This window comes from Prionailurus bengalensis, chromosome C1 (genome assembly GCF_016509475.1).
Source record: "Prionailurus bengalensis isolate Pbe53 chromosome C1, Fcat_Pben_1.1_paternal_pri, whole genome shotgun sequence".
Lineage (NCBI taxonomy): Eukaryota > Metazoa > Chordata > Mammalia > Carnivora > Felidae > Prionailurus > Prionailurus bengalensis.
The window spans coordinates 20,822,012-20,840,291 of NC_057345.1; the positions used below are offsets into that span (position 1 = coordinate 20,822,012).

General features: G+C 41.2%; 1 protein-coding gene across 1 annotated transcript in view; it reads left to right on the forward strand.

The window, feature by feature from the left end:
• The first annotated feature begins 5,680 nt into the window (after positions 1-5,680).
• The window catches only part of STX12 (syntaxin 12), a 42,645-nt gene continuing 30,045 nt past the window's right edge, over positions 5,681-18,280 (forward strand). The window contains exon 1 of the mRNA XM_043574205.1: positions 5,681-5,947. Within this exon, the coding sequence (XP_043430140.1) occupies positions 5,830-5,947 (118 nt within the window). The 5' untranslated portion in view covers positions 5,681-5,829. The remainder of the gene's footprint in view (positions 5,948-18,280) is intronic.

Below are 18,280 nucleotides of genomic sequence, written 5' to 3' on the forward strand. Positions count from 1 at the left end.
TTACTGGTTACAGAGGTCAAATTATTGACACTATTCAATGTGGGACGGTGTCATCCATGTGGGTACATACCAGGAGGTAAGAATCATTGGGGTCCATCTTGTAGGCTGGCTACCACATTGCCCTTTGGCCTATACGATTGAGTAAAACCTCTAGATTTTGAAGCCAAAAATGAAAGTTATCAATTTGGGGAAAGCAATTCGTATTCCTTAGCTCTTCCTGGAATCAATGACTTACTTTGCCTACTCCCGTTTGCCAGGTTGTCTCTGCAACAGGGTTATCAATTCTACTTGAAAAGTGACATCGTGTCAGGCTATGGTTAGCTCTGAAGTCAGGCTGCCTGGGTTTGAGTTCTGTCTCTACTTAGGGTTGTGAGGATTAAATAATATAAGAAGTCTTTAGGACAGTACTTGGCACATAGCATGCGCTAGATTTTGCAAGCGATTATTTTGGATGGCTTCTACAGAATCTACATTTTCTGTCTCCTGAGAGGGAAAGTAATAGAGTCACACATTGGAATAAACATGGATGTTCACTTGTTTTTTGCTTCCATTGTTACCCTATCCCAAGATCACTTTTAGGCCCTCAGAACATTCGTGCAACCCACAACTTGTATATCCTTTTTGCAACTCCACACTACCCATCTCATGAATGCCACTTCATTGCGCTGGCTCTTCTCACCGCACTGCCTTTTTTTTTTTTTAAGTTTAATAAGATATAATTTGCATACAATAAAATTTACCCATCTTAGTATATAGATTAAGGAGTTTTGATGGATGTATACAGTTGTGTAATCACCACAATCAAGACATAAAACATTTCTGTCAACCTCAAAACTGCCCTAATGCCCCTTGGCAGTTAATCCCCTGCCCCCAACTCCATCCCACCCCGTAACCGTTAATTTGATTTCTATCCCTACAGTTTTGCCTTTTCCGGAATGTCTCATACGTGGAGTCACACAATATGATTGTGTGCCTGACTTCTTTCATTTAGCATATGCTTTTGAGATTCGTCCGTGTTGGGCATGTCTCACTAATCCATTCCATGTTTCAGTAGTCTGATCCTTTTTATAGCTGAATAGTGTTCCATTGTATGAATGTACCACAATTTGTTTACCTGTTCAGTAGCTGATGGAAATTTGAGTTATTTCCAGCTTTGGTTTATTATGAATAAAGCTGTTTTACACATTTATGTACAGATCTTTATATAAAAATGTGTTTTCATTTCTCTTGGGTAAAATACCTAGGAATGGGATTGCTGGATCATATGGTAAATTTGTTTTCATCTAAAAAACTACCAAACTGTTTCCCAAAGTGGCTGTAAGATTTTGCATTTCCACTAGCAATGTATGATGAGTCCTAATTTGAATCCAGCCTTCACTGCAACCTAAGTGAATACTGTATCTCCATTGACCCTTCCTTCCCATTCCCTAGAAAGATTACCATATTGGTCATAATGACACTCTATTTTTAAAATTTTTTTTCAATGTTTATTTATTTTTGGGACAGAGAGAGACAGAGCATGAACAGGGGAGGGGCAGAGAGAGAGGGAGACACAGAATTGGAAACAGGCTCCAGGCTCTGAGCCATCAGCCCAGAGCCCGACGCGGGGCTCAAACTCACGGACCGCAAGATCGTGACCTGGCTGAAGTAGGACGCTTAACCGACTGCGCCACCCAGGCGCCCCGACACTCTATTTTTAAAATATGAAACTTATTTACTGAAGCATAGCATACTTCAGAAGAGGACACATCACATGTATATGACTTGATGAATTTTCACAAAGTAAACGCATACATATAATCACCACCCAAATCAAGAAAGACTGCTACCAGCATCTTAGAAGCTCACCTCATGTGCCCATTCCTAGTACTCCCTCTCTTTCTTTTTTTAAAAAAAAATTTTTTTTTAACGTTTATTTATTTTTGAGACAGAGAGAGACAGAGCATGAATGGGGGAGGGTCAGAGAGAGGGAGACACAGAATCGGAAACAGGCTCCAGGCTCTGAGCTGTCAGCACAGAGCCGGACGCGGGGCTCGAACTCACAGACCATGAGATCATGACCTGAGCCGAAGTCGGCCGCCTAACCGACTGAGCCACCCAGGCGCCCCCTCCCTCTCTTTCTTAAAACTAACTACATACTATCCTGACTTTTAATAAAATGATTTTGCTCATTTTGAATCTAAGAAAAATGGATTGATACAGAATGTACTCATTTTTGTCTGGCTTCTTTGGCTATGCATTATGTTATTTTTTAATTTTTTTTTTAAAGTAGGCTCCACACCCAACGTGGGGATTGAACTCACAACCCAGAGACCAAGCGTTGCACGCTCCACTGACTGAGCCAGCCAGGCGTCCCACTATGTATTATGTTTGCATGAGTTCACCCACGTTGCTCACATAGCAGTAGGACATTTATTTTTGTGTTCTCTAATACTACTACAATTTATCTATCCTGTTGATGGACACTCAGGTTATTTCCAGGTGGGAATTAGTAAAAATAAATGCTTCTCTGGCCTTCTTCATAATAGCCTCAAACTGGAAACAGTCCATACGTCCATGAATAAGAGAATGGATGATCAAATTGTAGTATATTTGTATGATAAAATAGTACCCAGCAATAAAAAAGACCAAACCACTGATATATGCAATATCGTGGATAAGTCTCAAAAATCTTATGTTAATTGAAATAAGCCTAACACTAAACAATACATAAAATATGACTCCATCTCTACGAAGTCCAAGAATAGGGAAAACAAATCTGTAGTGATAAAAATTAGAAAGTGATTTCTGGGGATGAGGGAAATTGATTAGAAAGGAGCACAACTTGATAGAGTAATATGCACAAACCTGCAGTTTTTGATGTTTTTGTTTTTGTACAACTCTGACCCATTTGCTACATTCCTTCCCCCCCCCCCCCCTAAAATATGTGATAGAAAGGAGCACAGCTCAAGGAAACTTCCCTGGATTATGAGAAAATATTCTATATCTTGATATGGGTGCTAGTTCCATGGATGCATACAAATGTCAAAATTCACTGATTTGAACACTTAACATCTGTACGTGACATTGTATTGTATGTCAATTATAACTCAATAAAAATAAATTCATAAAAATGCTTAGTCCTGAAAAATGCTGTTATGAACATCCCTATACTTGGTGTTTGGAACACATAGGTATTCATATCTGTTGAGTATTTAGTTAGGGGTAGAATTGTTGTGTCATAGAATATGTATGAATCACAGCTCTGAACTTAATAGCTGTATAGCATTGAGCAAGTACCCAGAACCTCTAGAGAACAGCAGATTCCTTATCTGTTACCAAGGAGTTAATCTCACATTGATGGGTGCAAACCATGAGAATTGTTTTTGTCAATTAACAAAAGGACATAATGCAGAAAAATCACAGATTTTCAGAATATTTGCCATTTAAAAGATCAGTAAGAATGGAATATTCCACTCCTGCCTGGAGGATTTGAGTTACTTTGACACAGAGGAGCAGCCTCGATTTCCAACCCAGGTGCAGAGCTTCAGATAAGGGGTTTCCAGATACAACATTCCACATTTATCCTCACGTTGTAGTTTCCAAGGAAACAAGATCCCGAGTCCTCTTGTTAGCTCAGGCCTGATGATAATCCCCTTACATGTAGCCTGCTGTGCTTTGAGGCTATCAAAACACTGCTTCTTTTAAATTTTACCTACACTCCATCTTTCCCCCAAATCCTAGAATAACTCTATCTCCTCCTGTGCTAGGTGAGATGCCCCGTGATTTCTCTGGTGTGCAGTCTCCCTTGTAGCATTAAGTTGATAAGCCTAAGTTTGTCAGACCACAGGTGGTCTTTATCAGATAGGCTTTATCTTGGGGGTTACCGATAAGAATTGTAAAAGGTGTTCACATTGCCTGGATAGGTATTTAAAAAATGGTAGTTATTTTTTATTATTTATGTATAAATATAATAAATGTGCATTTGACATCTAGTATTTGCAAGACATAAATGTATTGCTTTGGCAGATAGCACACAATAGCACAAGACACAGATAGAAAACCACTTTTTATTGAGATGGAGAAAATACAGGCACCTGGGTGGCTCAATCAGTTGAGTGTCCAACTTCGGCTCAGGTCATGATGTCACAGTTTGTGAGCTTGAGCCCTGCACTGGACTGGCCGCTGTCAGTACAGAGCCCGCTTCTGATCCTCTGCCCCCGCCCCCTGCTCCTCCCCCCCTAGCACTCTCTCTCTCTCTCAAAAATAAAACATTAGAAAAACACAAACAAAAAAACAACAATAACAAAACCCTATGTCTTCAGTTCCTAGGATTAAAAATACCTTTACTGAAGTTCACCTTAGAGTCAAATGTAAATTAAAAATACACAAGACTATTTTATAGGTAAAAAAGTACAATTGACATGATTTGCTATAAGATTTGACATATGGATCTAACAAATGGTAGCGTTTTACTAACCAGTATCAGAGCCCTCAAATGTCATCTGTCCCTTTCTGTACAGAAAGAAATGCTCTTATAAATGCTGCACAGAAACAGCTTCGCTTACAAAATCTCTAAGGCTGAACGCAGGCTTATTCCCTCATTTGGGGTCTCCTCCCAAACAGGCAAACAGCTTCCTCTCTTTGACCTTTCCCAGACATTTCAAAATAGGCTGGGGTGGGGATGGGTGGAGAACTCAGGAAATAAACACTGCCAGTTCCCCCTTCACTTCTCCCTATCTTGATCTCTTCCCAAACCAAAATCCTACCGACGTCTGCCCATTTACAATAAGCTCACAAAATGCAGTCTTCTGTGGGAACATTGAGGTCATACATTCCAAATAACTTACAGAATGATTTTTAAAATTTGAGAGTCTAGTTCTCCCCAAAATCCTGGTTTGAGATACATAGTAAATTAAGAGGCTATTTGGGAAAGATTTAGATGGACAATGAGTTTAGGAATATGAGAATGCATTTTAGGGAAGAACCAACATGAGGATGGAGTTGTCTTAGTGTTTGGGTTTTGCAGTCAAATCTCAGAAAAGCAAATTGACTGCTGTGGTCTTAATTTTCTAAGTTTTGCAAAAGAAAAGAACTTACTTTGTCGAAATACTTTGCTTCAACATTAAAAAAAAATTGTCTATTATTTATCCCGAAGGTAAAAATATAGTTAGAACATTGTCCCTTGCTATGATAGATCTTATGAACAGCGAATTGCAGTGAAGATTCATACATAGTATGTTCTCAAGAAAAAATATTATCATCGCTTTATTGTTTAGGTTAGAAGAAGGGTGGAGGAAGAAATAAAAGCCGTCTGTAAACCATAAAAGTGCTCCGCAAATACTATGAAAGCCCTAGAGGATGGAAGTAGAGTGAGGGATTTCAGGAGTTTGGTTACGGATCTGAGGGTCAAGGTTGTCGAATTCTCCCATATTTGGGCCTGAATTCTCAGACTAGGATGTTAGGGCTGAGATCATCGGTGCAATTTTATGCTAATCGAAAATTCTTGCCTCCTGTCACCGTGCTCTGGCGAGCAACAACACTGTCACACCAGCTCCTCCAATCCGAGCCCCAACCGTATGACGTCATCGCCCCGCCCCATTTCTCCAAAGCGGATGCGTCCTGTCTCTAAGCTACTGTCCCGGGCACCAGATCCAGCGCCGCCTGCGCAGTGGCCCAGGGCGGGACGGACGCATGCGCGCTGCGTGGAGGTGGGGCTAGTGCGCACGCAGCCCTAGCCCCCTCCCCCGCCCTTTCTCTTCTCGGTTTCCCCGTCAGGGTGCGGGTCCAGTCTGGTGGCTGCTTCCGGTAGGAAAGGGCTGCAGGGCGAGTCGGCCTCAGTTCCTCATCATGTCTTACGGTCCCTTAGACATGTATCGGACCCCGGGGTCCTCTGGGCCCCAGCTCCGGGACTTCAACAGCATCATCCAGACGTGCAGCGGCAACATCCAGCGGATCAGCCAAGCCAGTGAGCCGCGGTACAGGGCTGGGGGGCAGGGGCCGTCCCGGGGACAGGCCTGGGTGAGGGTGCCGGGACGCGGAGCCCGGCCGAGGCTACGGCCAAGGCCACACCTGAGGCCATCTCGGGCTCTCTCCTGTGGGGGCGGCGGGTTGCCATCCCCGAGTCTATCAGGCCCAGCCTCCCCGAGGGTCCCGAGCCCCAGCTGAAGCTTGAGTTTCTTCTCTCGTGTTCTCCTCTCACGGTCTTGGGGCCGAAACAGCAGTCCTGACAGCCCTAGGGTGGGAGGGGTGTGTGTGTCACCTCGGGAATAGTGAGTGAGTTGACTTGGCGCAGTGGTCAGCCGAGTTTTTCCTGTCATCCGCCTTCCCCCCACCCACCTCTCTTTCCTCTTTGGCCAGTTTGGATCAGGAGTTGTTTACTGATGTAGATTTTAGGTTTACATTCCGCTCAGCTTCTTGCTCCTTGGAAATTAGCAGCTTTCAATTAAGGGAAGTGGAGAGGGCATGTGTTTGGGTGACTTAATACCCAGCTCTCCCTGTGATGAATTTGGAAATCAGATACAATAACTTGTATTTGAGGGACGAGGTGACTTCTGTTTTAATAAAGAGAATTCACCGGAAACATTTGGATTTACATGATTTTGTCTTTTGTAGCAAAAGATGTGCACGTATTTTTGGATTTCAAGCCGATGAAGTTTTTGCATTCCTTCCCTATTTAGCCGCTTTTTTGAACAAATCTCGTACACAGAGAAGCTCAGGGACTTGGCCACATTCACACTGCAAGTAAGACATGACAGAGTTAGTGGCGGATTTCAGAATGTCATTGCTTGTCTTAAAACCACCTCCCCATCATTAGGTTCTGAGTAGGACTGATTGAATTGAGTCAAATACAGCCTGTTTCTTGTGCTTGAAAATCATCTCAGAGCCTTATAAACAGGTCAGCAGCACAACTTGACTTGGAAAGAATCCTCATTTATTATTGTGTTTTTGTGAGCTTGGCTGTACTCTTTTAATAGGTAGAACTCAGCTGGTCCTGAATTATAATTACGTTCTATATAAAGAGGGGGGAAAGTTTCTGATGAAGAGTGTGAGACTGGGTGATATGGAAGTGGAAGGAAGAATAAATATGTGGCCTGTATGTTGTAGAAATTAAAAAAAATTAATATGACCACTGGTTAGAAAGTATAGTATTTTGTGTTGTAATTCCTCCTTTTGTGAGGGAGCTGTAATACCAGTTAGGTCACAAGAGTCTACTTCAAGGCTGAAAGTTTATTGTTGAGGCTAAATGTAATCTTAATGTCTGAAATATTCATCCTATGTGGGTTTTTTTTGTTTGTTTTGTTTTGTTTTTTGAGTATTAGGCATGTGGTAAGTGTAGGAACTGGCATGGATTCTTTCAACAGGGAGCCTGTGGAGTTGTAACAACTGAAATACAAAGTTGCAAGTGATCAGTACTACAGAAGAGGTATATAATAACATTGTGCAGGTGTTCAGGGGAGAATGATACCATTTTCATTTGGGAGGAACCTGGGAAGGCATTATGGCATTTGAGCTAGGTCCAGAAAGTGGTGGGAAGGATTCGAATTTTAGACAGTAGAGAAGGGAATAAAATGCACACGGCATGCTGGTGGGAAAGTATGGGGTATACATAGGAAAGTAGAGTGATTTAATTTGGCTGCGGGAGTGGACTCCAGAAAGTAGTGGAGAATTGGGTTGGAAAAGTTAATTTGGGGCCCAAACCTGAAAGGCTTTAAGTGTTAAACTAAGGGGGCTTGGATTTAATTCTTTAGGAGTATATATATTGAATTGGAAGGGAGAGACTGGAATTAGAGACACCAATTAGGAGCTGTGAAAATGAAAAGGAAGGAAAGGATAGGCTTCTTTGGTAATAGACTTGACAGGATTTAGCTGTTGGTTGGGTGTTGGGCTCAAGGGATCATTGGAGTCAACTGTTCATAACATTAATAGGTTATTTTTGAGTACATACTGTGTGCCAGGCAATGCAAAAAGTGCTTTAAATGCATTATCTTATTTTTTTTTTTTAACTACTCTGTGAAGTAGCTACCAATATTATTTCTTTGTATGGGTTAGGAAGCAGACTGAGAAAGTTTAAATAATTACCGAGCTAATAAATGGCAATACCTGAATTTGAAACCACATCTGTCTCTTATGACCAGTAATTAGCTTTTTTATAATTTTTAGTTAATATTACAGTTTGTAGCAGCCCTTCAACTTACAAGTGACCCCCTTTTTTTTTTAACTCTCCATAGGAAAGTGGGGAATACCTGAGGCCATAGAACTTTCTCATGTGGTGTCTAACCTCCCTTGCTAGATTGTTAGCTCCTTTGAAGAAGCATGGGGCATGACTTATTCATCTTTATATTTCTAGTACTTATCTCAGTCCCAAATATATGATAGATTCATACATGTACTGCTCAACAAATATTCTTTGAGCACCCTCTGTGCGCTGGGATTGGAGTGATGAACAAGACAGACAGAATTGCTGCCCTGAGAATGTGTGTGTACCTATGTGTGTATATATACGTATATAAATATCCAGTATTGATTAAATGCCATGAAGAAAATAGGGTAAGGGGATGGAGAATAAAGAGAGAAAGAGGGTGGGTGTTCTGTATTTTAGATCAGATGGTTAAGGAAGGGCTCTGTGAGGAGGTGATATTTGAATAGACACCTGAATGAAGTGAGGGAGAGAGCCATGTGAGTAGCTGGGGGAAGGCATTCTAGGCAGAGGTTATAGTAAGAGCAAAGACCTTAGTGTGTTCAAAGAATAGCAAGGAAGCTAGTGTGGCTGGACTGCAGTTAAAGAAGGGGAGCATAGTAAGAAAAGAAGTCAGGGATGTAGCCAAACATCTTATCATGTAGGGTCTTGATGCTTTTTTAATTTTTTTTAATGTTTATTTATTTTTGACACAGAGAGAGAGACAGAGCATGAGTGGGGGAGGGGACAGAGAGAAAGAGGGAGACACAGAATCAGAAGCAGGCTCTAGGCTCTGTGCTGTCAGCACAGAGTCCGACGCGAGGCTTGAACTCACAGACCATGAGATCGTGACCTGAGCTGAAGTCGGACGCTCAACTGACTGAGCCACCCAGGCACCCCTAGGGTTTTGATGCTTAATAAATAATATATTTGAAGTGAATGAGGTTTTTCTACCATCTTTGAACTCTTACTGCCTCAGTTTCCTTGTACTGGGTGGTACCTACCACATCTTATGACCCTAGGCAGCGTGAGTTGGAATTCTTCCCTTAGGGTTGTTAGATGAGGAATGGGGAATTTGAAATTAGTAGGGTGACATTGCTTCTACCCTGTTATGAGGTTGGTGACTTTCCCCAAACCTCTCCCAGACATGGCAGACATACTAAGTATACACTCTCAAATTGAGCTCACAGACATATACCCATGTCCAGAGAGCCCTGCAAGCACTCTACCCATTGAAAATTTGAGAGAATAGCTATTCTTTTTTCTCAGCTGTCCAGCCACAGATGTAGGTTTGGAATTACTGAGCATATCAGCTGAAATATGGCAGGCCACCATGTGAGTTGATATAGATACAGCTAAGGCTGACTGCCTGGTACAACAAGGGTTGTTATCAGTATGTGTGGGGTACAGAAGAAATATACTTAACTCTGCCTATTATGGAGTGAAGGGTCTGGGCAAGTATTGCTGTGTCAGATATAGGAAAAGACCTAATAGCCTCCAAGTTAGCTTTGCTTCCAAGAGCAGCATTGCTGTTCTTTAATATTGCTTATTTATTGATAACAGTTTTTTAACTAAAAATAAATAAATAAAAGGCAGTTGAATTTTTAAAACTGATTACTGTGAAATCCCATGGGTGGTCTTTCAAAGTTATTTTTGCATTTGCCATTTGCTTTTTATTTCATTGCCATCTCGTAAATCTTCATGATGTCAGCATGTGTATCGCAGAGCAAACTCTCAGTGTCTCTGTTTCCATTCTTTTTTTTTTTTATTTTTTATTAAAAAAAATTTTTTTTTCAACGTTTATTTATTTTTGGGACAGAGAGAGACAGAGCATGAACGGGGTAGGGGCAGAGAGAGAGGGAGACACAGAATCGGAAACAGGCCCCAGGCTCTGAGCAGTCAGCACAGAGCCCGACGCCGGGCTCGAACTCACAGACCGCGAGATCGTGACCTGGCTGAAGTCGGACGCTTAACCGACTGCGCCACCCAGGCGCCCCTGTTTCCATTCTTACTCATCCTGATAATGTATCAGCAGTATGTCTAAAATCCTGGCTTGTTTTTTTAAGTATATTTACTTATTTTGAGAGAAAGAGAGACAGCGTGAGTGAGGGAGGGGCAGAGAGAGAGGGAGACAGAGGATCCCAAGCAAGCTCTGCACTGTCAGCGCAGAGCCCGATTCAGGTCTCAAACTCATGAACTGCAGGATCATGACCTGAGCCGAAATCACTGACCAAGCCAGCCAGGCGCCCCTAAAATCCTGTTTTGATTATACCACTCACCTCCTCAAGAGCCTGTGGTGGCTCTCTGTTGTCTGCTGCATCATATCTTAACTTTCTTTGTTTTCACTCTTTGTCATCATTTTTTTTTTTTAAGATTTTATATTTCAGCCATCTCTACACCCAAGGTGGAGCTTGAGCCTACCACCCCAAGATTAAGAGGCATTTGCTCTAGGGGCGCCCAGTTGGCTCAGTAGGTTAAGCGTCCAACTTTGGCTCAGGTCATGATCTCACAGTTCGTGAGTTCAAGCCCTGCATCAGGCTCTGTGCTGACAGCTCAGAGTCTGGAGCCTGCTTGGGCTTCTGTGTGTGTGTGTGTGTGTGTGTGTGTGTGTGTGTGTCTGTCTGTCTCTGCCCCTCCCTCACTCACGCTCTCTCTCTCCTTCAGAAATAAACATTAAAAAAATTTAAAAAGAAAAAAAAGAGTCATTTGCTCTACCGACTCAGTCTCTGTCATCTTAACCCAAATTAGCCGTATTTTCTACTTATCTTCACTCTTTGCTATAAGCAGGTTATTTTTCTTAACATCCTTAAACACTGGTTTTTGCTTCAAGTTTTTGCACCTTCTGTTCCTCCTTTCTTTAATATCTTTCCCTACCTCACTATCTAAATTATACAAATCCTCTGAGTTGTGCTTAAATCCTACCCCTTGCAACTAAGCCTTCCTTTGCTTTTGAAAGAAAGTGAAGTCAGAAGGGGCATGAGCTTTCAGGTCAGCCCTTCGGTGACTGAGTCCTCGCCCCTCTGTGCACTGTTAACCTTGGGCAGCTTATTTCCCTTTTTTGTTGCAACCCCAGGTGTGAAATGAATGGAATTGTTAAAATGGGGCATTTGAAAGTAGAGTGCTTGGCACATAGTAGACATTCAGTAAATGGTGATATTATTGGTCGAATCTCCTGCCCCACTATGCTTTAGTAGCTAGGTGAGCAGTTTCAGGAGTCACACTGCCCGGGTTTGAATCCAAGATCTGCTTCTTACTTACCTGTGTAGACATACTGCTTTACCGCTCTATTTCTCAATTTCCTCATCTTTAAAGTAGAGTAAAAAATAATCTGCTTCATAGGGCTTTGAGACTTGAATGAGGTAATTATGAAAATTGCTTAAAACAGCACCTGCAACATAGTAAATGTTTAAGAAATGTTAACTATCCTTTTATGTTGTTGTTTTTCTTTAAATTTACAGGCACTTTTCTTTCACAGTTTAGCATTTATTTATATTCAGTATTCTTTAATTCGTTTTTTTTTTTTTTTTTTTTTACCTTGTCATTCTAATTAGAGAGATTACTTTTAGTTTTCTGGGGATAGAGACAGCATGCATTGTATAGTTCTCTTTAGCTCCTGTGTCTGGCACAGCAATGGTTATGTCGTTGGCATTCAGTATGTACTTAATTGATGTTATCATTGCTGAGTATGTTGTTCTTGGTCTTGAGTCTGATAATAATAGCTATCCTTCATTGAGTTCTTTTCTGTGCCAGACACTGTTCTAAATTTAGCCCCGTATTATCTTATTTTATTCTCTCAAAAACCGTATGAGAGTTCTCTTGTTATTCCCATTTTTTAGGTGAGGAAACTGAGGCACAGAGGAGTGGAGTGTTCTGCTCAAGATAGGAAAGCTGAGTCGGGGCGCCTGGCTGGCTCCGTCAGTGGAGCATGTGACTCTCGATCTTGGCATCATGAGTTCAGGCTCCACATTGGGCATAGAGCTAACTTAAAAAACAAAGAAAGAAAAGAAAAGATCATAACACTAAGGAGTAGTGGAGCCAGGAGTAACACATAGGCGGTCTTAATTCAGAGCCTGTGCTCTTAATTAACCATTACATATTTTGACCTTTGATATTTAGTGCTCATGTTCAGTTTGGTTTAGAGCTTTCCTATTGTAATAGAGTGGCTACTTTTTTTAAAGTCAGGTCATTTTCGTTGTATGAAAACAGAATATAAACCTAATTTTCAGAGTAACACACTGAGATGACTTTATTGTCTTAATCACCACATAGGCCTTCATTTTCCCATTTGGTGTAAATAATGTTTTTTCTTTGAATTTATATTTGTTTTTTTTAATATACTATGACAGTAGTTGCTTTGATATGACTAGACCTTGGTTTGGATTTAGGTTCATTCGGAGATTCAGATTCTGCTTAAAACTGATATCAGCTGAAAGTACATAAAGAGTGTTCAGTATAGAGTAGTTTGCAGTGTGGATATCAACTGTGATGTATAATAAGTTGATTTGTTTTGTAGTCTTCATAAAAGTTTTAGCCAGGACATGCTTTTAAAAATAGGATATCGGTGATGGAACTTGAGGTCTAGTTTTAAAAATAACAAAATTGCTTACACAGAACTGAAGGACTTGTCTTTCCATTTGGCCTAGTCATCTGGTTTCCAGGATTATGCAGCATTTCATAGAGGATTCTTTTCATCCAAAAGGTTGTAGCAAATCAGTCTAAGGTAAAACTTTTATTTACTAGAATGCTTAGAAAAAGGGTTTTCTCATTAGTCAAGATGACCAGAAAACCCTTTTAGATTCAACCCATTTAATAAAAATCTTTCCAAAAATATCACTTTACTTTTTGATATTTTATGTACACTCCAGTGAAAATAACTATATATGTGAACATTCTATTCCTTTTTGTGCCTTAAGCTCATTAAGGGGTGAAATTCTTCAATGGAAACTAGATGGCTCATTGAGTCATTATTTGTGTTTTAATGTTTATTTATTTATTTTTGAGAGAGAGAGAGAGAGAGAGAGAAAGAGAGAGAGAGAGAGAGAGAGAGAGAGAGAGAGAGAGAGAATTCCAAGCAGGCTCCCCAAAGCCGAGAGCCTGACCCAGGGCTCGAACTCACAAACTGAGATCATGACCTGAGCCGAAACCAAGAGTCAGATGCTCAACTGACTGAGCCACCCTGGCGCCCCTCACTGAGTCATTAGTTTTTAGTAACCCCCTGGTGTTGGTGGTTATGGAGGGCAGTATACAAAAAATTCTGTTTCTTTGGATTCTAGTAAAGTAAGACACTACTCCCCTTATGATTTGAGTTTTGGGGTATCTGATACCTGAGTCTTGCTGGAAACTTTTAGGAAAATGCTTTAATATTCAGGAATTTAGAAAGAATTGATGGAGGCATAGATTGATTTTGGTGCTTAGCTAGCAAATGGCCTTATAAGTCCCCCTCTCCTGCACTTTCATAACCCTCCCCCAACAAATTCAGGTAACCTCAACAAACAAGAGAAGTCAGGAGGATCTAGATGAAAAAGTTCTCAGCTGAGAATACACAAAGAACAACTGATTTTAATTGATTTTCCCCCCATGTGCTAGAAAATTCCCACTGCTCTCTAGGGTATTTAATAAAGCTTAAAAAAAATTTTTTTTTACATTTACTTATTTTTGAGAAACAGAGTGAGACAAAGCATGAGCGGGGGAGGGGCAGAGAGCAAAGGAGACACAGAATCTGAAGCAGGCTCCAGGCTCTGAGCAAGTGGTCAGCACAGAGCCTGATGCAGGGCTCAAACCCACGAACTGGGAGATCATGACCTGAGCCGAAGTCGGGCGGTCAACTGACTGAGCCACCCAGGCGCCCCTATTTAATAAAGTTTTTAAAGTTTATTTTATTTTTTAGTGATCACTGCACCTAACGTGGTGCTCTAACTCACGACCCTGAGATCAAGAGTTGCATACTTGTCTGACTGAGCCAGCCAGGTGCCCTGGGTATTTAATAAGTTTTGATAGATGATTAATAACTTGATACTTCAACATATCTCTAGCGTTTCTAAGGAGAGTGCTCCACTTTATAAAGACAGTCAATGATAGGAGCTCTGTTTCCTTGAACTTTTTAAAGATCTACCTTAATGTGTCATCATATATTCAACCAACTATTTTCTGGAGGGGGGAGTGTGTGGGGTGTGTGTGTGTGTATGTGTGTGTGCGCGCGCGCGCGCGTGGTTACGCAAATACAAAAATGAGTAGAATGTGGTCCCTGCCCTCCAGAGGCACAAACTCAGTCCAGTCTCATCTGTACACACGTGGAACCTCTCTAAGCCAAACTCTGGCTTGCCAAAAACACTCCTTGGTTACATAGCATCGTTCTGGGACTATGCTTATTCATATTGTTGAATTTTAGCACTGAGGAGTGATGGGAATACTCAGAGATCATTTCATCCTCACATAGTTGTAAATATTTTATGAGGAGGGGCGCCCGGGTGGCTCTGTTGGTTAAGTGACTGCCTCTTGTTTTCGGCTCAGGTCAAGATCTCACAGTTCTTGGGTTTGAGCCCCACATCAGACTGTGCTGACAGCACACAGCCTGCTTGGATTCTCTATCTCTCCCTCTCTCTGTGCCTCCCCCACTAATGCTGTCTCTCTCAAAATAAATAAACTTAAAAAAAAAGGGGGGGGGTGCCTGGGTGGCTCAGTTGATTAAGCATCTGACTTCAGCTCTGGTCATGGTTCGTGAGTTTGAGCCCTGTGTCGGGCTCTGTGCTGACAGCTCAGAGCCTGGAGCCTCCTTCAGATTCTGTGTCTCCCTCTCTGTCTGCCCCTCCCCCACTCACACACACTCTCTCTCTCTCTCTCTCTCTCTCTCTCTCTCTCTCAAAAATAAATACTACAAAATGTTTAAAGAAAAAAGAAAGAAAAAACGAGATTTTATAATGAGAAAACACTTCACCCCCACAACTAGTATTATAACGATAGTTAGTACTCAATATATGCAAGTTAAACCTGAATGCCACAGACATTTGGTGAAAAGAAACCCAACTACATGAAATGAACTTGGTTGGTGCCATACATCTAGTTAGTGGTCAAATCTGGCTTAGAGGTCAGGTCTCAATTATTCCTCGCTCATGTTCATTCATAGCTTATGTCTTAAATAAAGTGTCATGATATAAAAGGGAGGTTAACTCAGTCAACAATGACTTATGTACCCACTGGGTGCCTGGCACTCTGCTGGACTCCGGTGAGTACACAGGAGTGTTCCCAAAGGTGGGAGGGAGTTGGGAAGAGAACAGGTTAGAGCAAGGGCATCAGCCTACCTGGAGCAGAGAGCTGTTCAGTTGGGGAGTTATCAGATAAGCAGGGTGGGGCTAAGTGGAACACTGGAATTGAGACCTGCCCTGTGTTACTTCATTCTGTTTCCATTTAGCGTCAGCCTTTTGAGAAACATAATGTGGCACGAAGAATATAGCCGTTGGAATTTGCCCTGGGCTTGAGTTCTGGTTATTATGATACTCCGTGGCTTCCCATTTCATTACAAGTTGAAGTCCTTGCTCTAGTTTACAAGGCCCTATATGATCTGGCCTCTGCCTCTTTGTCCACTTTTCCTCTCTCTTGCTTGCTCTATTTAGTTAGCCACAATGGTCTCCTCACTGTTCCTCCTTCACAGGAAGCACTCTTGCCTTGGGACTTTGCCTTAATACTCTCTTTGTTAGAAAGCTTCTCCCCCATATATTTGGATAACTTGATCTTTCACTTCCTTTAGATCTCTTCTCTGTGTCACCTTCTCAGAGAGGTTTTCTCTAACCACCCTATGTAAAACGAGCACTCTCTCCTTGCCCTGTCTTTCCAGCCCTTACCTGAATTTATTTTTCTTTATAGTACTTATCACCACCAGATATATACTTATTGTCTCTTTAAAGTGTTAGCTTCTCTTTCTAAAAAATGTTTATTTATTTTGAGAGAGATCGAGAGCGAGCTTGGGGGAAAGGCAGAGAGAGAGACAGACAGAGAGACAGAGAGACAGAAAGGGAGAGAGAGAAATCCCAAGCAGGCTCACGCTGTCAACACAGAGCCTGATGTGGGGCTTGATCTCACAAACAGTGAGATCGTGACCTGAGCCAAAATTAAGAGTTGGAGGCTTAACAGACTGAGCCACCCAGGTGCTCCTAAAATGTTACCTTCTTGAGAGCAGATTCTTCTAGAGCATAGGACAGTGTAAAGTAGGTATCCTGAATGAATGGAGAGACGGATGGATGGATGAATAAATCAGTGTTGTTGTGCTTGTGAGCCTCAGTGAGCCCATCTATAATATTGAGAGCATAATGCTTATTCAAAGGGTTTTTGGAATCAAATAAGATAATGCTTATCAAGTGTAAAGGAAAAATACTCCTGTGTTTCCTCCACTTTAAATACTTCTGACATCAGATGTGTGGGTTTTCCATACACCAGACAATTCTGAGATTCTTCAAACACCAGTTGGATTTCCTACAATTTAACTCAATTCTGACACTTCTACCTGGAGTTAATATCAGATCCCACAGGTTAAGGACTGGGTCCCATGTGACTATCCCTTTTCAGATATCAGTTACAAGTTCGGTTGTCACATGTGCTTCTGACCAGTGGGCTGTAAAATCAGAGGTTCCCATGAGCCCCTCCTTGAGTTTGATTAATTTGTTAGAGCACCTCACATAATTCAGGAAAACATTTGCTTACTAGATTACCAGTGTATTATAAGAGAGCATAATTCGGGAACAGCCAGGTAGAAGAGATGCCCATTCAAGGAAGGGGCTTGGACACCCTCTGACACCGTCTGTGTATCTTCAGCTGTTGACCAACCCAGAAGTTCATCAAGTATACTTGAAGAGTTTTTATAGAGCTTAATCTGTAGTGCCTATCACCCTCCCACCCCCCATTTCCCTAAAGTCTGTGGGTGGGGCTGAAAGTTCTAACCTTCTAATCACTTGGTCATTCTTCTGACTAGCCCCACCCAGCGTAAGGCTATCTAACTTTAAGTCACCCCAGGAGCATAAACTCAGTGTGCTCAGAAGGGGGCCTTTATGAATAACAAAAGACACTCCCATTGTGCACAAAATTCCAAGGGTTTTAGGTGCTTTGTGCCAGGATCTGGGGACAAAGACCCAATATATTTTCTATTATATCACATCAAGTACTTAACCAATTGTCTGGCACAGAAGAAATGCTCAATTAATGCTAATGCCCTCTTATAAATTATTTATATGGATAGCCAGTTGATAGCTCTAGTGGTATCCTAATTCCTATTTGACTGAGATAAGGGGAAATTCCATATGTTAGTGATGAAAAATTTTATCTTGTAGGATGCTGTCTTAGCAAAATTATGGTGTTTACATTTTCCTGTGGAACCATTAAGCTAAAAGGAACCCTCATTTAATAGAATAAATATATTTTATGAAGTTGGTCAAAAGGCACAATTTTAATCACTTGAACACTATATTTGTTATAAAATTGGAGTTACGTTTTTGCTAAAAAAAAAAAAAAAAAAAAAAAACAGTCCCAAAATAAGATAAAATCATAATTTGAAGTGCTACAAGTTTATATATTCTTGACTTTGGAATTTTTTGTTTTATAACACGTATGATACAGCGATTTTGGCTAGAGAGAAGTAACTTGTACATATTGCTAAGGATGAGTTTGTTCAGTTTCTACTTGGGAGTAGAGTCACCCAACAATCAGATTTGGCTTAGTCATTGTTTCTAATCAGACTTGGAAGCTATTAGTTTATCAGTGTTTTTGTAAGGTAACTGGTACTTAATAAACCTCAGCTTGCATTTTTACTATTCTTGGTGACCAAATTAGGGGCACGATTAAGACCTAGCCCCACTATCAACAATAGCCAAAGTATGGAAAGAGCCCAAATGTCCATCGATGGATGAATGGATAAAGAAGATGTGGTATATATATACAATGGAGTATTGCTCGGCAATCAAAAAAGAATGAAATCTTGCAGTTGGCAACTATGTGGATGGAACTGGAGGGTATTATGCTAAGTGAAATTAGTCAGAGAAAGACAAATATCATATGACTTCACTCATATGAGGACTTTAAGAGACAAAACAGATGAACATAAGGGAAGGGAAACAAAAATAATATAAAAACATGGAG